Here is a 24,240-nt window from a genome sequence, read left to right on the forward strand (position 1 = left end):
ATATATATATATATATATATATATATATATATATATACATACATATATATTGTTGTTTTCATTATATGATATTAATAAACTCTTTCTCCAAATAAATAAATAAATAGTTACATGAAAAAAAAAACTTTTTTACGATACTTAAAGTTTCATGCCATTATATATACATATATATATATATATATATATATATATATATATATATATATATATATATATATATATATATATATATATATATATATATATATATATATATATATAAGCTTGGCCAGGAAGGCGTGCACGTCATAATATGATCACACAAATACTATTTGATTTTGAAAACTTGACCACGGCTGTTGATATATTTTAAAAATTTGTATACATTTTGAAAACATGCTGATAAAAAAATCTTAACATAACTATAAAGAAACTTAAAAATAAACTTTTCATAAAAGCAGCAAAGCTTCTTTGTTAAAGAAAATATTGAAAATAAAATAAAAATAACTTTACTAAAACTAAAATAAAAAAATAAAATAAAAACTTATTAAAATAATAATAACAAACTATAATGATAAGGTTATTTCAAATACATTTGGAATAGATAACTTTGAACCGCTTATCTTTACTGACATTTTTATAATAGAATATTATGCGAAACTCTTTTTAAATAAAGTAACAACTTACAACTAACAATTATTTAATAAATGCGCACAGTTAAAAAAAAAAGATTCTTAACTATTTTTTGCAGTTGTAGGTTAAGTTTAATTATTATTATTTTATTTTTTAGATTACTAAACACTTAATGAACATATTCTGAAATTTTTTATCTAAAATAATGATTTTTTATTCAGATATCATTGTTTTTCTACAGCTACTCATTAAAAATTTGCAAGCAAAAGAAAAAATAATTAAATCGTTTATTTAAAAAGTCGATATAATTTTTTTTTTATTTAAAGACATTTTTTTAATAATAAATAGATAGTTATAAAAATATATATACTATTCATTAATATTTTTGTAAAAAATCATTAGCAGTGATTTGTTACGTTACTTAAATGCGTTTCAATAATAGAAAAACATAAGTAAAGATAAAATTTATTTGATTCAAACAGCTTTCAAAAAAATTAGTCTGTTTTTATCTTCCCAACAAAATCTTTCTACTTTCGAGTGAATTAACTTTAATGATTCTTATATAAAGTTTATTAAATAGACTATTGCTGTTTATAGTCGTTGCTTATAAAAGTTAAACTTTTTTTAAATATATTTGTTTTATTTTTGTTTTAATTATAAAAATTTTGTTTATGTAATTAAATAATATAAACAAAAATTTATACAACTTTCAATGATACTTTTATTAAAATCATTACCTACTTTATTTAAAAGCATTTTGTTAATATAAAAATGTTAGTAAAGATAAACATTTCGAAGTTATTTATTTACAACATAATTAAAAACCTTTTTTTTCGCATTTGTTAAAAACCGTGGTAAAATCGTCAAAACAAAATATTATTTGCGTGGTATATAAAGGCTTGAGATCGCACGCCTTCCTGGCCAAGCCTCTCTCTCTCTCTCTCTCTCTCTCTCTCTCTCTCTCTCTCTCTCTCTCTCTCTCTCTCTCTCTCTCTCTCTCTCTCTCTATATATATATATATATATATATATATATATATATATAATATATTTTAATACATTGTGTTTCTAAATGAGGAGGTTTAAAATGATGTAAAAACGAATAAAATCGAAGCTGAAATCCTTCTAAAAGCAGTTTTTGTTGATAAAGACCAGCCACTAGGTCTTTAGTTGTATAAGTCACCAGACTCCTGTTATATTTTGATATTCTAGGTTATAGTATAAAAAAGTGCCTACGTATGAGACTCCCTCAGACTTTTTAGATGCAATGTAAAATTGTAAAATCCTTTAAAGTTGCTAAAAACTTATCGTAACTCAGCAAAATTGTAAATCATTTGACCATAGTTTTAGAAATTTATTACTCAAAACAAGAAGTATATTTCTTGTTTTAAAAAATCATTTGCTAGGAGGATATATGTTTTTTGTTTTAGTAAAGTATTTCGTAGTAAAAAAATCAGTTTTGCTGTGCTTGCAGTAAAATTTATTTAAGATAATGTAGAGCGTGGGATGAGCTTGGAGAAGGTTGAGAAGATACTTAATACAATTAGTATTTTACCTTGTGTTTAGAGGTTTAGGGAGGTAAAAGAAATTTTTTGCAACATAAAGCTCTTAAGGTATGTTATGTATTGTAAACAGGGTTTTTATAAATGGTGGGTTTAAATAATGTATTTTCAAAATTCAAGTATAAGTAACATTGTTATGTGAATCTTGGGACAATTTTGCTATTCGAACTAATCTTTGAAGAATAAACTTAATTTTTTGCACTATACAAGGATTTTTTATTAATTTAATGCTTACTAGCATTTTGTCATATTTTGAACCAAACATCCTATAGATAATAAAACAAATTTAATAAAATATTAGAATAAAAGAGTTCTGTCTCTATATGTTTAAAAGTTTATGTGAGGAGGTATAAAATCATGTTACAAAAAGTAAGTAGTTTAGTAAATAGTAATTAGTAAATAGCATGTTATAAATTAGTAAATAGTTTGAAATTTATTAAATAAACTTAAAGCTAATTTCAAAAAGTTCCTAAAATAGTATCCATAATATGTTTTTTTTTTTGTTTACTTAAGTTTTACTGTTCCCAGATGATTAAATCTCATATTTTATCTCAGAAATTAGACTGTAGAGTAATTCTGTCATCAACAAAAATAAGTCTTTACTTTAGATAAGTTCTATTTTATTTTGGTCTGATATTATAACCTCTCCTAATAACAATCGTTTGCATGAAATGTTTCTTCGATTGTACTTCTTAAATCTAATAAACTGCAATTGCTGGACCTTTCTATGAAATTGCTGGGAAATGCTATCTTTAGTTTGTATTTTTAAAGACTCCATTATTCTAAACTTTAAAACTATTACCCAGTCAGTTACTATAGCTATCAAAATATTTTCCAATCAGGCTTCTCTCTATTGGTAGCGAGACCTTTGCTTTAAATTAGTTTAAAGTCAACAAACTATATCTTGATTCTAACAACTTACATTTTGAAAATCAATGCAGTTTTTGATACTCTCATTTTACTGCAGATTTGTTAACTGTAACAACATAAAAGTTTTATTAGATTAATATTCTATATAAAGAAACGAGGAAAGAACAATTGCTCTAGATATATTGAATGAGGAAAGAGCAATTGCTCTAGATATATTGAATGAGGAAAGAGCAATTGCTCTAGATATACTGAATGAGGAAAGAGCAATTGCTCTAGATATAGAGAAATGAGGAAATAACAATTGCTCTAGATATATTGAATGATGCAACCTATTCTTTGTGTAGAGCAAAAGCAAAAAGTTTGTAACAGACAAACTCACCAAAAAATGGTCAAGTCAATAAACATAATTTTTAAAACATTTTACATCAATAAAAATTAGGCAGTCAGCTTACATAAACTATTCTTTGTAAGTGTTTGTATAGAATATTATATATTATATACTTTTATATAAGTAATATATTATATAGTTTATACAAGCTGTTTTATATAATGTTTACAACTTTGCCTTTCAGCGTTTGAAAACTTTATGTTTTATTAAAACATAAAGTTTTTAAACTGTGATTTCATTATCATTATTACATACTATTACATAACAACAACATCAACAACAACAATAACAACAACAACAACAACAATAATAACAATAGTAATTGAGGTTGTAATAATAAACATGTTTATATAATTTAAGAATAAAATCTTTAAACTAAAAGGAATTTTTTTTTTAAATTAAAACAAGTTAACACTTTAAACTATTATTTAAAAACAATTGAAGGAAAATTAAAGTTTAAAATTTTGATGATTCTAAATTATGATTATAAACACATGATCGCTATAATACAATTTAAAAATAATTAATACAACAAAATAATATTATTCTATCAGTAATTTATGTTTTGAATTTTTTAATAAATTTAGTTAAATTAACGTTGCAACAATTCTGATATGGTTATTATCAGTGTTGGATATGAGATGATACAAAGTAGTGCTGTTTAAGTAAATGTCAGATTGGTAAAAAGTGAAAAACTCACTTGTTGCTAAAATATATTGCTATCAATGAACCAGGAAACTCAATTAAACTTGTCATGGTAAAGTTAACATAACGATCACCACCCAAATTTGAAGATGCCAAGGATAAGCCAAAATACACCAATGCATTTACAAACCTTTATGAATAATAAAAAAAAACATTTACATGTTTATACACAATCATATTTAAAGATACTTTTGTTGATAGAAAATATAGATTAAAGCGTTAATAAAGATATTTAGTCAAAAGTAGTTAGCGTTGCAAGTTTATACCTTAAATATATACTATTGCTGCAGTTCAGACTGACACAAAAGATTTTAAATTCTAATGAATGACAAAGGACATGGTAACATTTTTAGCAACAGGAAAAAAAAATTAAAAATAAAAAATAGTTAAAACTGCTTTAAATTTTTTAAAACCAATCACAACTTTTTCATTTTTTTTTGTTTATATAAAAACAGTAGAGAATTAGTAATATTAAAAAATCTCATTATAAATAAAAAACTTCATGCATGTAAAGTATATAGTATATAAATTATTGGTGTAACTCATTAAGTTGAGATTGAAATCTCAAAAAATTTCATTCGCTTTCTCAAAATAAAAAGCAAAATGCCTTTTATTTTAAGAAAGTGTTAAAAACATCAATGTTTAAATGTTATTGATATGAACAATATGTGCTTTTCAATAATGGTTATATAATTTCACTTTTTTATTTCTTCCCTGCATTAATATACCAAACCAATTTTGTTTTTGAAAGAGTTAGGTGTATCTAAACTTATAGTATTTTGTATCAAGGTGTTCCAATCTTTAGATATTCTGTTTATGAAGAAGTTGTGTCTGATTGATTCATTCTTTGAGTCTTTGTTTAATATTTCTCTTCTAACTTTCATATTGTGTTATCGTGCAGTTGTTACAAAATGATATGGTTATGGAAATTTATTTTATCAAACCTTTTGCATATCTTAAATATTTGAATAAGAACTAATCTTTTTCTTCCATTTTCTAATGTTTCAATTTTTAGATAATCTATCTTATCTTGATATGTTGAGCTCTTTATTCTCCATTTTTGTGGCTATATGTTGAATTTTTTTGATTTTTTTAATTTCAGTTTTACTAAAAAGATTTCATATTACTGCGCCATATTTAAGATGAGGTTGTACTAATATTTTATATAAACATTTTTTGAATGTTTCCTTACATATTTAAAAGAGTGCAAAAAGATCAAACATTTTGTAAACTAATTTGTTTTACTAATCACTTATTAATTTATCACATTTTTAATGTGAGATTTCCACTTTAAATCATATTTTATGGTAATAACAAGATTAATTTCTGATGGAGTCATAAGCATAACTTTGCATTTTATTTTTATTTGCATTAAATTTAATTTAAAACTCATTTTACCACTCGTTTAATTCATCTATATTGTTTTAAAGATTTATACTGTACCATCAGCCAAGAATTTTACAACGCTGTTTGGACTAATACACAGGGGCGTGGTGGCTCTAAAAAGCCCATGCGGGATTTTTATTAAAAGGCCTATATATGCGGGATTTTACCATATATGCTTTATGTAAAGGCCCATACGAAAAAAAAAAAAAAAAAAAAATATATATATATATATATATATATATATATATATATATATATATATATATATATATATATATATATATATATACATAGGTTGACTCGTATTTTATGTACGTAAACAAAAAAGTAAAAAGCGAAACTTTTTCATTGCGTAATAAAAAGTAATTAAGAAGTTCTATTGTTTTTGGAATATTTTTAAACAAAAGAGTTTGCATAGTTTTTAACTTAGAAGTACTCAAAGAAATGGATTTTAAACATATTTTAACAATTGTTGCATAATTATGCATTAATTGTGCGTTTTCTTTTAAATACGCAAAGTTGCGCTTTTAACTTTATTAGTTTACGTACATAAAATACGATTTAACCATATACAAATATATATATATATATATATATATATATATATATATATATATATATATATATATATATATATATATATAATAACTGACCTTATTCTAATAAATCATTAATACAAACCAAAAAGTTGAGATAATACTATTTGTAATTAATAATATTGTTTGTAATACTTCAAAATAAAAAATGGTAACTACGCGATGCAGCGACCACGCTTATGTTTTGATTTTCTTAAAACACAACTTTACCGCAAGCAAATACGATAAGTATTTTATTGTTGGAAGAACATAGCCTAACACAAAATTGAAAATCAAAGATTTTAATTTTTTTATTACTATATAATGATATTTATTTTATTGTACAATAATATAAATTTTTCTAAATTATATATAATTTTTTTTCTAAAATAAATATCGAAAATCTTGAAAATTAAGAAATTCTTTTTATTTTATGAGAAAGTTCTTTTTAGTTTATGCTTTTGTTTAATTCGGTGTTATAACTTTTTTTAACATTTTAGGATAAACTTGCAACAACTAAAATGCCGCTCTAAAAATTTGTGCCGTTATTGACATAGTTTAAACATAAAAGTTTTTATAATGTAGTTTCATTTAGCAGTTCATCATCCTTTTTTAAATCTGTCTGAGGACAGGGTATTGCGGAGTGATTTCTTTATTTACATACAATAATATAAACTGTATAAAAATAAAAAACTTTATTTATTATTAAAGAAGTTTATATCTGTTTCGAAAGGTTACAAAAATGTAAAACATGAGTTCGATCCTTATTTATATAAAACTTAATTTAAAATTTAACACCAAAATATTTTTTATAAATTAATTAAAACGCAATACAATTACTATATAGTAAATGTATTGCGATTTAATTCATTTAAGAAAAATGTTTTGGGGTTAAATTTTAAATTAAATTAATTTAAGTAATAATAATAATAGCTATTACTATTGTTGGGTCTGCGGACTTTCTTAAATTTATTTTGTCAACATTACGATCGTTAAAAACCGATTATGGGTTCATTATTTTTCTCATGAAAAAAATATCATAATACGTTTTAAAACATCTACTTTGTTTTCAGAGCAATATTATTATTATGCAAAATGCTAATATAATTGCGCTCAAAGTTAAAACTTTGTTTTAACTTTGTTTTAACTAAAACAAAGTTTTAACTTTGAGCGCAAATATATTAGCATTTTGCACTTGATTTCAAACTTGATTTTAAAAAATCAAGTTTGAAATCAAGTGATTAATAAAATTTAATTTGTGCTAACATAAATATTTTAAATGATTCTGGAATTTCTTTAAAATGTAGAAAAAATTAAAATTTGCCAAAAGGCCCATATTTAGATGAAAAAGTGAAAAGCCCATGCGGGAATCCCGCTTAGCCTCTGGGGCCACCACGCCTCTGCTAATACATAAATCATTTATGAATATAATAGATAGTAATGGATCTATAACAGATTTTTTAGGAACTCTATCTAAAACACCTTTACATTTAAATACATGTTTTCCAGGTAACACTTACTGCATTCTATTGCTAAGAAAACCTTTACACCAATTCAATAGTTTACCTCAAATACCAATTTCATATAGTTTCACCAAGAGTGGTTGATGTGTAACTGAATCAAAGCTTTTGCGACATCCATATGCAGAAAATCTATACTTAACCCCTCAGTGAGTGGTTTGGTAATCAAGTCAAGTATAATGTCCACATCAAACCACTCAAATTTTTAAAAATTTTGACAAAGAAATGCTCACACAGAAAAAAATTGACACGCAAAAAACAGTTGAACAGCTTCTGAGATTTGCAATTTTAATATTGATCTGATTTTTCCAAAATGATTTAGCTTCCATAACACTGCTTAAAAAAACGTTCCCTTAAAAAAAAGACTAGCAAAATTATAAAATTAATTAACTAGAATGCTTTTTTAATATAAAATTCAAAAAATACATTTAGAAGACAAATAACAACAGAAATATATAAAACTATAGCTGTAAATATATAGCAATATGCAAAAATATAGCACTTTTTCAATAAATTAACAAAAAAAAAAGCTTGCAAATAGGAATTTGATTAAGCATTTAATTTTGATTTAAACAATTAATATAAGTAAAAAATATTTTATTATAATTTTAGATATCCTAAATAGTTAAGTATGACAATTAATTACCTTAACAACTTAAAAACACATTGTTTGATTTGAAAAACACACGGTTTGCTTTGATATAACAATTTTTATAGATAAAACTTACCAAGTGTGAAAATGGGTTATTGCGTATTATAAATTTGTTTATTAAATTACCATTTATACCAAGTAATTTATTTTACTTAAATGTGTCCTATTGGTCTTATGATATCAGAGCATGTTAAAGCCAACAAAATAAAAGTATAAAAACCCTTTATTTTCATTATTATTTTTAAAAATCTGGATGTTAAAACAATGCGGTTTGAAAATTTTGACTTTTTTGCCGACTAAATATCCCAAAATTGCTCTTTCGAGAGTTGATTCTATATATATTGGGGACTCCATAACAATAAATTTTAAAATCCTGGAATAAAATCCAATTTTTTACTTTATTTATAATTTTTCACGAATTTTCTCACTTACTCAAATACTTTGTTTCGAAATTGTAAAGCCTAAATTAGCTCAAATAATTTTAATATATATTTTATTATATTACTATAAAAAAACTAATAGATAACAATAAAAAAATGCACAATAAATATATAAAATTATTATTCATAACATTTCTGAATTTAATTATCACAAATATCTTCGTTGTACCCTTTTGTGTTTCTTAGAATTTTTTGCTATCGTAATCAACAACGCAATTCAACAACTGTTTGGAATAATCTGGATGAGACATAATCCTTTTGAATCTTTGCCAATGAGGCTTGAAGTTTGAATGAAGTGCCACTGTTGCTTGCTCACAGTAAACTCCAAGACCAGTTTTATGGTGCTTTAGAAATTGTGGAACATGATAAAAGACAGCATGAACTTTTGGTGTATCGGAAGCAGTTAACTTTAGATAATTGCTCTTAAACTCTTGAATCTTTTTTTCAAAGTCTGGTGAGAGTGAGCATCCAAAACAAGAATTAACAACTTGGAGAAACAAATGTAGAACATGGCAAATGGATAATGCTTCAAATGCCTTATGAGCCACGGTTATCTGCTTCAGAGTGTCAATTTTTTTCAGCAACTTCATGCAATCATTGCCAATTAAGTGACGACCATGGTATGGCTGTAATGGCATATGTATTGAAGTCAACCATTCTTTTGTTTTTGGCAAAACTTGAACCAAGTGCTTAATAAGATGGTTAACAACGCCAAGAAGCAAATGAAGTTCCATTGGAGGAATGGCTTTTAAGATTAGGTTTTTATCTGGGAATCGAAGTATTGGTGGATCAACAGCATTCTCAAATTCTTTTGATTTCTTTAGATTAGCACCAGATAAAATAAACTTTTGATGTTGCTCTCTGATTGTTCCAAATGTTCTGAGTTGGCCAGATTTGTTCAAATTTGTCAATGTTGCACCAGCAGCAAGGATGCTTGGTACTGTGAGACTGAATTCTGCAAATATTTGCAAGCTTCATGTCACATGACAGAATCAATTTGTCAATTAATTCATTAACTTGCATTAGATCCATAATCAGTTTGATATTGCCAAATGTTTCAAGGGTGTTTTCAGAGATTGCTACAATTAGTTGCTTTCTGACACCTGTGCTTTTAAAATTTTCACTTGAAGCCAACTTAATTGACTTTTCACTGGACTTTGTTGTTCTGTTTGGTGTTCAGAAATTAGACTCAAACTAGCTTTGAAAAAGGATCCTCCACCATCAAGGCCCAGTTTCACAGTGTCCGAGCTCATTAAATCTTTTGAAACTGTGATGTTTTCCTTCAGGGTTTTAAATTGATACAATGAACAATGTCACAAATCTCATTAGAATCAGGCAATTTTACATTGGTAGCAATGAAAAAATCTTTTCGACTAGATCCTGCTGATGCAAATTTCTGTTGAAAATTTGCCTCAAAAAGACAAACTGGACTAATTTGGTTTAGAAACGATCTAAGCTTTCTGATTTTATTATTTGAAAGCCCAATACTCTGCTAAATATCAACCATACTTTTTGTTGTCAAAGGGCCTTGAAAGAGTGAATGAGCTGCAGATTTTCTTTAAGAAAGAAAACTAAATCAGTTACTTCACATATAAATTGCAATGCTCAGAATGTACAGAATAATAAAATAACTAGCCTTTTCTTATTGGAAGAGGTTTGCCATGAGCTTGACCAAGACGAATTGTTCCGCCCAAAGATGCTTCTTTCGATGCAATGATAGATGAAGCAACTTGTTTTGCGCTCACAGAGTCTTCCAATGCAAATTGATATAAGTTTGCACGGCGAGTTGTATCACTGCAATTGTGAGAAATTCCACGAGCAATGATAGACAAGCATTTTGTGCATCGTTTTTCAACTGACTTTCTTTCTTCTTGCAAAGATTTTGATGCAAGACCCTTTTCAAATGGATGCTTTTCTTTGCCTTTCACCTTTGCAATTTGACAAATAATACAATCACAACATGTTGTAAGTCTTGTTAATGGCTTCACAACAATGGAATCAAAACTGTAGAGTTGTATTGCCTTTAAGGCATTAGCTCTATCACCCAATTTTTTCAGGTTGCAACGGCATGTAACACAAATTCCAAGTGGCACTCTTTCATTCTGAAAATTCACATCTGATGAAATCAAGCAATGAATCTCAGAAATAAAATGTTTTGAAATTTCTCTGCCACTTTTCTTCAAACAAATAACACACATTGTCCTTCTGCAACCATCATGGTCTTTAAAAAATGTAGGCATTTTTATTTTTTCTACAAAGAGCTAAAAATAACAATGATTTCAATACTTATGCATTATTATTCTTATTTAGTTTGTAAGTGTAATATTTTTAGCGTAATATAAAGAAAGAAAGTCATATTGATATTTGTAACTTTTATTTACGTTTAGATATTAAATATATTAAAATTAATTATATACTGTTCAACTGTTTATAGTTTCTTGTATCATTACTATCATAAGTTTAGTGCTACATCTTTTTATTTCATTTATGTGCAAATTCTTTGTGCTGAATTTGTCTCCAAGAAAATAGTTTTCCAATCAATTACGATTGTCTGAAGAGTGTGTGACAAATATTGGTCTGGAGGGAATTATTTGTGTAGCAATTACTAATGATTATTCAAAGAGAATATTCTAAACAACTGTCCAAAGGGAATTAGTTGCGTTGCAATCATTAGAGTATGGTAAAAAAACAATCTACTTTTGCTAACAAATATTTGTAAACTATCTACTGGGACAAAAGAGTCACAAGCCGGCTTGTGACTCTTGGCTTGTGTATCATGGCTAGCCGTGATTAGAAGTAGTTTAAATAATAATATTTTTTCCAAAATCTTATATAAAACAATTACGCTCAAGTTGCATGCATCAAACAAAATGGTAAAGAAAGTAACTAGTAAAATTGAAAGTCATGTCAGTTTTTACTCAGACAAAATGTGTGATAAAACAAATAGTATTAAAAAGAGTTCTAAAAACTTTGATTAAATTATAGGCTTGATAAAGGAGAAATTTCTGTGTTCTGGAAAAAAGACTATTGTTCAATTTTTTACACTGGCACTCACAAGTTGCTTGATATTAGAGGTACAAAATAACTTTGCAGTTATAGAATACCAGGCAAAGAAGATTTTATTAAAAATTATTTTAAAATGACTCTTTGTTAAACAGGAGAAAAAAATTTTTCCTGAAAGAAAAAAAATGAAAGCATCAGAAAGATCATAGATTAAAAAAACAAACTACTTTTTGAATAAATTTAGGGAGATGTATGTGTTGTCAAGAGAAAATAACCCATAACTCAAATAAAATACTTATACTTTGAGTAATTTAGACCAAAGTGGTGCATTTTGTTAAGTGCAAGTAGTACACATGCAGTTTCTATAATCCCAAACTGCTAGTTCATACAACAAATATTGGTAAAACAGAAGGATTTATTTACGAAAAATGCAAGCTCTGTGGAAATAAAGAATTCATGTTTGCACAGTGTGATGATTGTCCTGGAAAAAACTTCTCACCTCGTAATTTATATTCAAAATATAGGGTTATTCCATATCAAATCACCTAAAGGCTCCTAGGGTACCACCTCAGATTTGCTTTAAATTTTGACCACACACAGATCTTATGAAAAAAATACAATCCAGAAAATTCCAGCTTGATTGACCGATTTGTTCAAAAGTTATGATTGAATTAAAAATGACCAAAATCCGAAAAATTTGTGTATCAGGAGCTTACAGCAGTTTTTTCGATTTTTGGCAAACCATAACTTTTTAAATAAAGATGGTGATCACGTGAAATTTTGTAGGGTAATAGTTTTTCACCCAAATAATCCATTATTGCATTGTTTTTGACTGACTTTTTACAGTTTTTGAGTTATTGTACCTTTAAGTTGCTAAATATTGCAACATTATAAATACTTTTTCGAACTTTAACGTGTTACAGTTTAATACTTACATACAGAAAGTGGATTTTTTTGTTACCTTTGTGTACTTAGGGTCACCACTTGTTAGAATAATCAAAATTATGCATTAAAATTTAATTTAGCACATGCAGCAGCCTATTGAAAAATCCCTTTTTTTTAAATTATGATAAATTACATTGACTTTGCTGGCATAGAAAATAGCGTAAACAGTTGAAACAAATTATGAAACTTTTTAATGTTGAGGTTCTATATATAGAAAATCACCAAAAAAAATTTAAAGACCTATACTCTAACTTATGACATGATTGAAGCCTTTTGAGAGTGATGATATTTTCAAAAGGAGAATGTTATTAGACTATGAGCTAGCCTTAGGTCATAGTCTAATAATTAGTCATAGGGATGACAGTAGCATATTTTTTATTTATCTGTGAATGAATATATATTCAGTTTTCTTTTTAATGATATAATGTCTTAATTTGTACTAATAATAATGACATAATCAGTGTCATAATCAGTGTCTGATATATGTTAGTTTCTTAGAGATTTAATGTTTATGTCTTTTTTAAACTTTTTAGATTAGTAATAAAAAAATAAAAATAGTGGACACACTTTTGAACTTAATGAGGAGATATGTTTTCACCATGAAAAAGCCTATATTTCTAGATATGAAGCGCCTCAAAAATACTGCTTTGATCTGTTTAAAATCCACAAGAAAAAAATTATTAAGGGATTGTGTTAAGTCGATATTTTAACAGCAAGTCCACTTAAGATCAAACCTGGTCAAAAACTTTGCACCAACTGTTTGAATGAATTCAAACTTGAACAAATTACAGGAAAATTTAGTCAAGAAGATGAAGACAAAGATGTTGATGATGAGGAGTTTAGTTCTTCAGACCTAAATAAGGCAGTTTTAAATAAGAGTGCTACTTTACTGTGCATTTTCAGTTTCAGACCATCTTGTTAAGAAAGCCAGAAAGCTGAAAAATGAAAAGGGAATACTTGCTAAACCTGAGGCTAAAAAAGGACATCCTTTGGAGGATATTGTTAAGCAGAGAGTGATTGAAATATATGAATCTGACGAATACACTAGACAATGTCCAGGAAAAAAAGACTTTGTTTCTGTACATATAAATAATGTTAAAGTTCATAAACAAAAACACTTAATATTAGTTCGTTTAAAAGAACTTCATCAGGAATTTAAGAAGTTATACCCTGAACACAAAGTTGGATTCAGCAAGTTCTGTGAACGGTGGCCAAAGTGGTGCCTTACTGTTGATAGTAGTGAAAGCCACTCAGTTTGTGTATGTTCTTACCATCAAAATGCTAAGTTGATGTGCTCTGCTCTTCCTAACAGCCATTTAATATATTACAAAGATTTAATGAAAGTATGTGTTTGTAATATAGATAGTCAAAACTGCATGTTTCATTTATGTTCCAACTGCCCTGGTAAAATAAATTTGAAGACTTACTTAGAAAATGTGTTTGAAAAGAATGATTTTGATGATCAGATCACATATAAACAATGGGTGTCAACTGACCGAATTGCACTTATTACAGTCCAAACAAGCATTAGTAAATTTATTGAAACTTTAAGTGAAACTTTTTATGGCCTTTGTCACCACCACTTTTTTTTTTTGTTATTCACCTCCTCAAGGCCAAGAAGGCCACTACAGATGAGGAGGCTACTTAATAGTGGTTATAACCCTCTCTCAACTCTATAACTCCGAAACACAAACCTCGACGAACAAGGCCGCTGCGCGGAGAAACAAGTTGAGCGCGGTACTACCAGGGACGTGGTGGGGATCGAACTCGAAACCTCTCGCTTATGAAGCGAGCGCTTTACCACAACACCACTACCGCTTTATCAAAGAAGCACAGTCTTCCTATTTATCAGAGGCAAAACAAATATTAGACCAATATACCAGCATTATTCTGATGAATTTTGCAGAAAACTATAGTTTTCTTGTACAAGATTCTATACAAGGGTTTTACTGGCAAGCCAATCAAACTACCTTACACCCATTTGCTGTTTATTACAAAGATGAAAAAGATCACCTTGGAAAGAATTTTTTTGGAGAGTTTATTTAATTTTTACAACATCTAGATGAAAACTTACCCAGCTGCTGTTGATTTTGAAGGTCAATCAGAGTTTTAATGAGTATGTGAATGCTATTGCTTAATTTCTGACCATCTTTTCATGACCAATCAGGAGTCCATTGTTTTCTCACAAAGTTGCTCCCTATGGTCAAAATCAAATTACCCACAGTGAATAAAGTTAAATACTTCAGTGATGGTGCTGCTTCACAGTATAAAAACTACAAATGTCTAATAAACTTAATTTATCACATTGTAGATCACCAAATAAATGCTGAGCATCACTTCTTTGCTACCTCACATGGCAAAAGTCCATGTGATGGAATAGGAGGTACTATAAAAAGAGAAGCAGCAAAAGCTAGTATACGAGCAGCAATTACAAATCAGATTCTCACACCACAAGATCTGTTTACATGGGCTCAAAAAAACATCAAAGGTGTTAACATATTTTATCTTTCAAGTGATGATATCAATAACCATGAAACAACTTTTAACCTTCAGAAACAATACAAAGGGATGCGCACAGTTCCGGGAACAAGACGCTATCACTGTTTTGTACCAGATGAACAGAAATTGTTTTTACGAAGAATCTCTACTGATACTGCCTATGATACTCATGTGTTAAATGATGTTAATTTGATTTTAAAAAATCCTTCAAATTTTCAACCCGGTAAATATATTGCATGCTTTTACAATGAAGAATGGTACATAGGGCTTGTGGTAGATATTTGTAATGAAAACCAAGACGTTAATGTGAAGTTTATGCAAAGAAACAAATTAAATTTAAAATGGACAAATGATGCACGATCAAGTCAGTGTTGGGTTCCATTGATTAAAAGTATAAGTGCTCGTGACTATATTCTTGCTAGTAATGACTATAACAGTATTATGAGTTATATAAATCAGAGATAAGCTAATTAGTTTCATGTATACATACTTTTTCTTTTAAATGATTATCTTACTCTTTGAATGCACTTTTTTACAGTATAGTTTGTATAAAATTTGAGGTATATATTTTAAATGTGGTAAGTGGTATTTTTTTGTTCTCCTTTTAAAAATATCATCACTCTCAAAAGGCTACAATCATGTCATAAGTTAGAGTATAGGTCTTAAAAATTTTTTTGGTGATTGTCTATAATATAGAACCTCAACATTAAAAAGTTTCATAATTTATTTCAACTGTTTACGCTATTTTCTATGCCAGCAAAGTCAATGTAATTTATCATAATTTAAAAAAAAGGGATTTCAATAGGCTGCTGCATGTGCTAAATTAATTTTTAATGCATAATTTTGATTATTCTAACAAGTGGTGACCCTAAGTACACAAAGGTAACAAAAAAATCCACTTTCTGTATGTAAGTATTAAACTGTAACACGTTTAAGTTCAAAAAAATATTTATAATGTTGCAATATTTAGCAACTTTAAGGTACAATAACTTAAAAACTGTAAAAAATCAGTCAAAACAACTGCAATAATGGATTATTTGGGTAAAAAACTATTACCCTACAAAATTTCACGTGATCACCATCTTTATTTAAAAAGTCATGGTCTGTCAAAAATCGAAAAAACTGCTGTAAGCTCCTGATACACAAATTTTTCGGATTTTGGTCATTTTTAATTCAATCATAATTTTTGAACAAATCGGTCAATCAAGCTGGAATTTTCTGGATTGTATTTTTTTCATAAGATCTGTGTGTGGTCAAAGTTTAAAGCAAATCTGAGATGGTACCCTGGGGAACTTTCAAAAAACTAGGTGATTTGATATGGAATAACCCTATAGATATTTAGTTAAGAGTACTGAACAAGTTACAAGTTTTCATAAAACCCATTTATTGGTTGACACCTTGAATACATTCTATCACTGCAGTTCAAAGTGACGCGAAAGATTTTAAATTCTAAAGAATGAGAAACCCTCACTGCCTATAACTTTTATTATTTTTGCATTGAAAAGCTACTTGCTCATATTTTTATTGCTCTTGATAACAGTACTTTAATTAACAAATAAAAAATTTACATAAAAATAATGCTTTCATAGTCCAATATGAAATACAGAGCTACCAATAAAACATCTAAGTATTTTTTTACATCCATCAGTAACTTTAACTTTTTACATACATCAGTGATAAAGAAGAGGAGAGTATGGTGAAACCATTTTATCACACAAAATGTAACGTTTGTGTACTAAGTTTTTCAACTAATCATAACAACATCAAATGGAAAATTTCTAAATCTGTCAAATATATATATATATATATATATATATATATATATATATATATATATATATATATATATATATATATTTTCCACTAATAGTTATCCAGGATACTGCAAAACTTTTAAAATCATTTACAAACTATGCCAACAAGTAAGGGAACTTGACCTTAAAACTGAATGATAATTTTTTACCATGTTCCATGGAAAGATGGGATCAGTAGTACTGTAAAAATAATGATGGAACAGGAAATTTTGAAATAAATATACTAAAACCAAATACTAACATTTCAAGTATGATGTTTTTACTACAAAAATCAAAGATGTTAACTTCATTTACATATAAGGATCAGACTTACAACTGCAACGTAAAGAATAATGAGAAAGGTACAATTTTGTAAAAACTCTAACCGGTACTTGTAGCTTTCAGTAGTTTATAAATCTTGGGGATAACAGGGTTGGGCCTGTATTACAGATAGTAGTTATACATTAGTTCTCAAACTTTGGAAACAGAATATGCTTCATACTGATACTGTTATTTTAGGAGGTTATGCAGCAGTAGTCGTTTATGATAAGTATGGACAGCTTTGTAACTGAAATTAAACTAGAAGGCAATACTGAAGTTAATTTAGGGAAGTACAAGCAATACTAAAATTTTACAATCCCAGATTAGAATAAAAACTTGAAAATCAAAATGTTAAGAAGTTCAGGTGCTTTTTGATGCACACATTGCTTTTTAAAAATATCTTGTATAAAAATGTTTGCTAACAAAATTTGTGTAAACTATTTGTGTTACCTCATTTGTACTGTTCATTTAGATGTGCTTGAGTTATATTCCTTCTGTGTCAAATTAATTCTGCAAAAAACTTGCGAAATGTGAGAAGAAAATTTAGCCAAAAAAAAGTGATTGTAATTATATTGAAAAAGACTAAGATTTTAAAGAATATATAAAAACCAAAAAAAGTTTATAAATATTATGTTTTTAATAAGTGATTTTAAGATGAAAGTGATAGACAGATATTTAGACTTAGTTATCATAATTAACAATCAGTACAATACAACAAAATAATTACTGAACAAATTGAACAGACCCATATTAAAGGTAGCACATTATTGTAAATCAAATAATTCTTAAGTAAGAAATTTCAGTATATACAGTGCATTTTGTATATATACCTAACATATATGTTTAAATCAGAACAAATCTTTATTTAATAATATAAAATTTACCAAGAAAAGCATAGTATAAGTGTACTCTTTCCATTTTCTTTTGGAACAAACAAGTTTATAAATGAGCCTGGATCTGAAACAGAAACTACTGGTTTTAATGTAGCAAGAGGCCATTTTTTTTTGTTTCTGGCAGCCATTGTACGAAGAATCTTTTCAGCTTTCACCATTTTCTTGTGTACAAGCAGCCATCTTACAGATTCTGGTATATACCTTAACAAAATATAATGATTTTGATCATTTTATTACATTAATAAATTAAGTTCTATGTAACAGTGTTTAAATTTTTTTTTGCAGTGGCTTTTAATATTGTTATTACCCGATTTTAGTCTTTTTCTAAACATCCAACTCTCATAACTCCTAAACATAAAACTTAACAAACAAGGCTCATGAACAAAGCAACAAATTGAGTTCATAACTACCATTGGTAAGTTAGGGCTCAATCAATTTATGCCTTTTAACTAGTCTATGAAATTCTTTTTGATGTATTTCTGAGATTTTATGCTTCTACAGTTCTATACACTTAATTAAAAAAATTAACTGATATATTATAAATATTCATTGAAAGACCATTAAAGAAACAAAAACTAAACCAATAAACGAGAATTAACAAATGCTAAGTTAAGGGGATGTGCATACTGTTCTACATAAAAGTAGTCAAATTAGAAATTAGTCTTTAAACATTGATATATTCTCTATTGTAATAAATTTGGATAAAACAAGACCTAGAGTATAAGATGGAACAAAATAAATCTTCTTTATTCTCTTGAACTATAAAACAGAATTAAAATAAATGACAAAAACATTTCCCTTCACTGTAATATTATCTTTACCAGAAAGCAATAAGAAAAAAAAATATTATTTTTAACAACGCGATAGATATTTTATTCCACCTAATTTTGTTTCTTTTATTCAAAAATTAATTTATTAAAAAACATCATTTAAAAGAAAGAAAAATGTCAAAACTCACTCAAATAATTTTTATTTAAACTACAAACTTTATTTAAAAAGTCTAAAACGAATTTACTATCAAAGTTTTAATTTGAAAATATATATTATGATAAATTAAATTTACCATTAGTATTATATAGTCTAATTTGTATTAGGTTTTAGGTAGAAAAAAAAGTAAAAAATATTATATAGGGACAATTCCATGGTGTCAGATGTGACATTCAGACATGCTTAAAAGTGTCATTTGTTATAAAATCAAGAAGCTTTGCTAATATACTTTTATTGTTAATACAATGGTGCTGTGTGCTACTAATCATGTTATTATGATTTTTTATTTACAATACTGGCTGTGCACCCTTCGTTATTCTAAATGCAAATTCTGTGAAAGTAAGGACAATACTGCTAAAATATTTATTCAGAACTCTTACTGAGATACATAAAATTTGTAATATGTGTTTATTTGAGCCATTCTTAACTACTGCATCCAATACAGCTAACTAAATAATTAGTGTCAGGCGTGACAGTCTGCCATTACCAGTGTAAACGTGCAGCAAAAAAACACCACTGTGAATAAGATTATGAAATAAAAACCAAAAACTCTCAACTTTGATGTTTACTGCAGTTTAAGATGCATCCAGGTCCACATCAAACTTATAATGACCTTGATTGTCAAAACCAGGATTTGATAAGACCCTCAAAATATCAGTTTTAGGCAACCAACTTTTGTCTGGTTTAGCTGGCTTCACAAACATGCTCAACCACTTTCTGAAGAATGAAACCTCAACACCATCCTTATTACATGTTTCTATGACTTCAACATAGTTGACCTGTTTTCGTTTTGTAGCAAATTTTGCCAGCACACAGGCTGACTAAAAACTTGGCCTGTTGGGCTACAACACCAACACTGGCATCAGTTTCGTTGTTACCAGCACCACTGGTTGTGCTTGTCTCTGACAGCTCCACCGTTCCCTTTCCAAAATCAAACAGTGTTTGTTTTGTATCACTGAAATATCTTTTGCAAACAAATATGTAGAATTATTAAACTTCAATGTAGTGAAATGATTATGTCTGAGGCAAGAACTTGCAATTTTCTCATCTGGCTTCTAGCATCTCCTTTTCACATTCTATTTCATCTGGAGAGATGAGCACCAGTCGCAAGCTTGATGCAGCAGCCTTTGCACATTCATAAAATGAGTTTGCATTTGTAACAATTGCTTTACCTGCTAGCACTCTGGATCAAAGAATGCACTTTACTGTTCCTACCACCCCATCAACTGCCCCTTTTGTGTGGCTGGTGGCGAAGAAATTCCAGACAAGATTTTTCAACATGTAATCCACCTTCATAAAGGTAAGGTTTATAAACAAAAACTTATGTTTGAACAGGGAAGCTGCACCGTCTGAAAAGTTCACATTCTCGACACTGGGATGACTTGTTTTGATGCAATTAAGAATAGTTCTGAGAAATTGTAAATTGTCCTTCTCTTGGTACTTGATTTTATATGCGTCAAATCTTCATGCTAGCTTCAGTCTTTCTCTGTACTCTTTGCACTTCTGAGCATTAGACTTGACTATTTAAAAATTTTATATGTACACAAGTATTAAGTTAGTTTCACAATTAGTTTCACTGCACCACACATAAAAACTATGCACTGTCACATCTGACATTATAAAATCTGCTAAGCATGTAGATATTTTACTTTAAAAAAATCTACCCATACACTACCCTAACGGAGTCAACATTGAACACATGAGTCAGTACCTTTCAGTGTCAAGTTTTATGGCTGGTAAAAAACTTTTATAATAAAAAGTGTCAGACGTGACGGTATAGTTGTACTATAGTTAAACTGTGCACTATAAAGCATAGAAGCGGTAGAACATGAATTACTTTCTATTTTTAAAGTCACCAGTGAGCCAGTTTTATTTTGTAACTAACAGTTAAAGGTACAGTATCATATAGCAGCTTGCAATAGAGCTATGAATGTTCAACATAGTTACCGAAATAAATTTGCTACATAGATGACACTTTTTTTTCAACAAATTTTGGCTTGCATTTGATACCAAATTTATTGGGATTTGTTAAAAGTTAATTTTGGATATCTAAGTTGACATTTTGATGAAATCGCCCATAGATTTAAAAAAGTAGATGAATAAAAACAATTTTTTTTAGCTGTAATTTTTTTCCTTAAAAAGAACATTAATTTACTTAATTATACAGTTATAAATATATTAACAGAAAAAAAAAATTGAAAAATAACCAAACGCTGGCCATCATTACTGACTTCAAAGCATACTTCAAGTTTATTACTGAAATTAAAAGCTTATGCTTATTATGATAATTAAAAGAAAAAAAAAAAAAAATTCTATATAAATTAAAAAAAAAAACTTTTATATAAACTGGACTGACTTATAATAAAATCAGTAAAAGCTATAGTTATAATATTTATATAACATATATCTAGTATATAGAAATATATAAATAGCAAAATAAACTATCAATACCTTTAAAATGTAAAAATAAGAGTTAATTTACTGCTTATTTATAATGTGATAACTTATATTGGAAAAGACAATCTTTTCAGAAATGCATTATTAAAAAAATTTTTTATTAATTATTAAGATAAGCACAAGATGCAAGCTAAACACAAAATGCTAACAAAAAAATTTACTAAAATTTTAATTAAAAAAATAAAACATGGCTTACGTGTAAGATGCAAGCAGAAGAATATATGGGATTGAACAAACTATTAAAAGATGTCGCCAGTTTGGTATTAGCCATGCCTGTAATCCTATAGTAGATTGTGCAAAAGAATATGCGAGTGATATTGTTGTGCATGCCAAGCTACGATATTTTGGACCAACTAGTTCAGCTGTTAACGAGAAAATGGGTAGAAAAATTCCACCTTGTAGTAAACCCATCAATAGTCGCAAAGCAAAAAAAATCCAAAAGTTATTAACAAATGCACATGCGAAGGAGGATAAAACAACCACTATCCAGCAGGGAAAAAGAATTCGCTTCCTTCCAAATCTGTAAAAATAAATATAACAAAATTTAATTGCATAAATTATGTAAATACTTGTTAGAAATATTGCCAGGAAAAAAATTATATACAAACTAGATTATTAAATTATGCAAATACTTGTTACAAATATTGCCAGGAAAAAAATTATATACATACTAGAGTTATGGCACCTTTTCAGATATATTAACAAACCAGGGCACACCAAAAATAGGTTTGACCTTATCTTAAAACCAGCCTAAGCTATTTCTGCAAAGGATGTATAGGAGAGGTAGCAAGCAGTAACATGGTTGCAAATTGTAGCCCACATAAAACACTACAAATAACATAGCAATATGATGCATGTTGTAAGTAGCAGTTTATTTCAATGTGGTTGGTTTCTGTATCCTAAGTTTGTATTATTGTTGGTTCTGGTACGGTTCAATTTTTATGAACAGAAAATCTTGAATTTGCCCGCTTTAGATACCTTGACGCTATTAAGTCCTGTTTTACAGCTACATTGCAGATATGTAAATTGTAACAAGCTCCATTATTACTTTGAAATTATGTGAAGTATTACGTAATTACTAACTATGCCTCAAATTGTATACCATCAGTTTCATGGTTACACTTTTTTACTAATAAGTAAATAAATTATAACAGTCTTTAAGCCCTCTCCCTCACCACCTTCTATAAGTGACTAACCCTTTCTTCTTTCCGCCCTACAGCGTGACGTTATTTATGGACAACTCCTAATCATGTTTTACTTAAACCAATTGAGATGTCTTAAGAGTCACTGTATCGTTTTGAGAAATCTCACCGTATTGTTACGTTTCGCCTAAGATGTTTGTACCCCCTATAACATTTTAAAATTTCTTTGTCTCAAATTGGTTACCACGGGTAACTAGGTTACACTTTTTTACTTGTAGCTAAATTAACTTTATAAAGCTTTGTATAAAGCTTTTATAAGTGTTTGTTTATCTTTTTCATATTGCTATTTATTATGTTTTACTTGATGTCATAAACGTTCAAAAGTTTTGTTTTACTTGGTTACTTTGTTACAAAAAGTAAATAAAACTTTTCAAAATATATTTTTCCTAAGTGTAGACGTACCGTAACATACCGTAACGTTACGCCTAAATTGTACATAAAGTATAGGGGAGAGTGGGGTGGTTGTCGCGCTGGTTGATTGTCACAAGGATTTTTACGAAAAAATCTAGATAGGATTTAGAATTTTGAATAAAATAATTTATTTGTTTATATATGTTTTTGATGCATAAGTTAATTTTCACATACTTAGAGTTCTTCTTATTCTAAACAGAAATTATTTTATTGTGTTATGAATGTACATTTATAATGTTTATTATTCATTTTAGAAACTTAATCTATTAAAAAATATCATGTAATTCACACGCATTTAGGTAAACTTACAGGTGTCACTCTACTTACATAGAAGAGGTTACTTGTCACAAAATAAATGCAGACGGCTGTCAAATCAAATCAAATGTATTATGAAATAGATTTTACATTTCATGGAATATTTACATTATAGTACAAGTACTAATTTTAAGTAAACGCCATAATAAGAAACTAAAACACCAAAGTAAAAAACAAAAAACAAACAAACAAACAAAAACAAAAAAAAACAAAAAACGTAAAACAGTACAATACTTAAACGAAAAAGTTTTGGAATAATAACTAAGCAAGAAGTTTGATAATTTAGGACAAAATTCAAATTACTTTTATACATCTATCTAGAATAAAAGACTTTTATATACCTAATTAAAATATAGCAATAAAAGAGAAGTAGATTATAATAATATACAGTAACAACATTGTCAATAACATAGTATTAAAAGTATCGGTAATAATAATAGGCAATAATAATAAAAACTCCAGTTATTGGTAATAATAATCAAAATAATAATAATACAACGTTTGCCTCGACTGCGCGCGTTGTTTTATTTAGCCGCTAATTCAAGTTCTTGGTTAGAGTTATAAAATGTCATGAAAAGTTCGACATCATAAGCTGTATTACAGGCTGTATCTACCATTTTGAGTGATTTTGCTGCAATGGGTATTTACCCAATAAATCCTGATACTTTTACTGATGCTAGTTGTTATTCTAATTATGTAACTGAT

General features: G+C 27.8%; 1 protein-coding gene across 3 annotated transcripts in view; it reads right to left on the minus strand.

Annotated features, from left to right (window-relative positions):
- The window catches only part of LOC136072083 (solute carrier family 22 member 15-like), a 68,973-nt gene that overhangs the window by 21,310 nt on the left and 23,423 nt on the right, over positions 1–24,240 (minus strand). For all 3 annotated transcript variants that reach the window (XM_065820281.1, XM_065820279.1, XM_065820280.1), the window contains 3 exons: positions 21,804–22,127; positions 18,155–18,364; positions 4,132–4,266 (listed from right to left, as the gene is read on the minus strand). In XM_065820281.1, coding sequence (XP_065676353.1) covers positions 4,132–4,266; positions 18,155–18,364; positions 21,804–22,127 — 669 coding nt within the window. The remainder of the gene's footprint in view (positions 1–4,131; positions 4,267–18,154; positions 18,365–21,803; positions 22,128–24,240) is intronic.

Source organism: Hydra vulgaris, chromosome 15 (genome assembly GCF_038396675.1).
Source record: "Hydra vulgaris chromosome 15, alternate assembly HydraT2T_AEP".
Lineage (NCBI taxonomy): Eukaryota > Metazoa > Cnidaria > Hydrozoa > Anthoathecata > Hydridae > Hydra > Hydra vulgaris.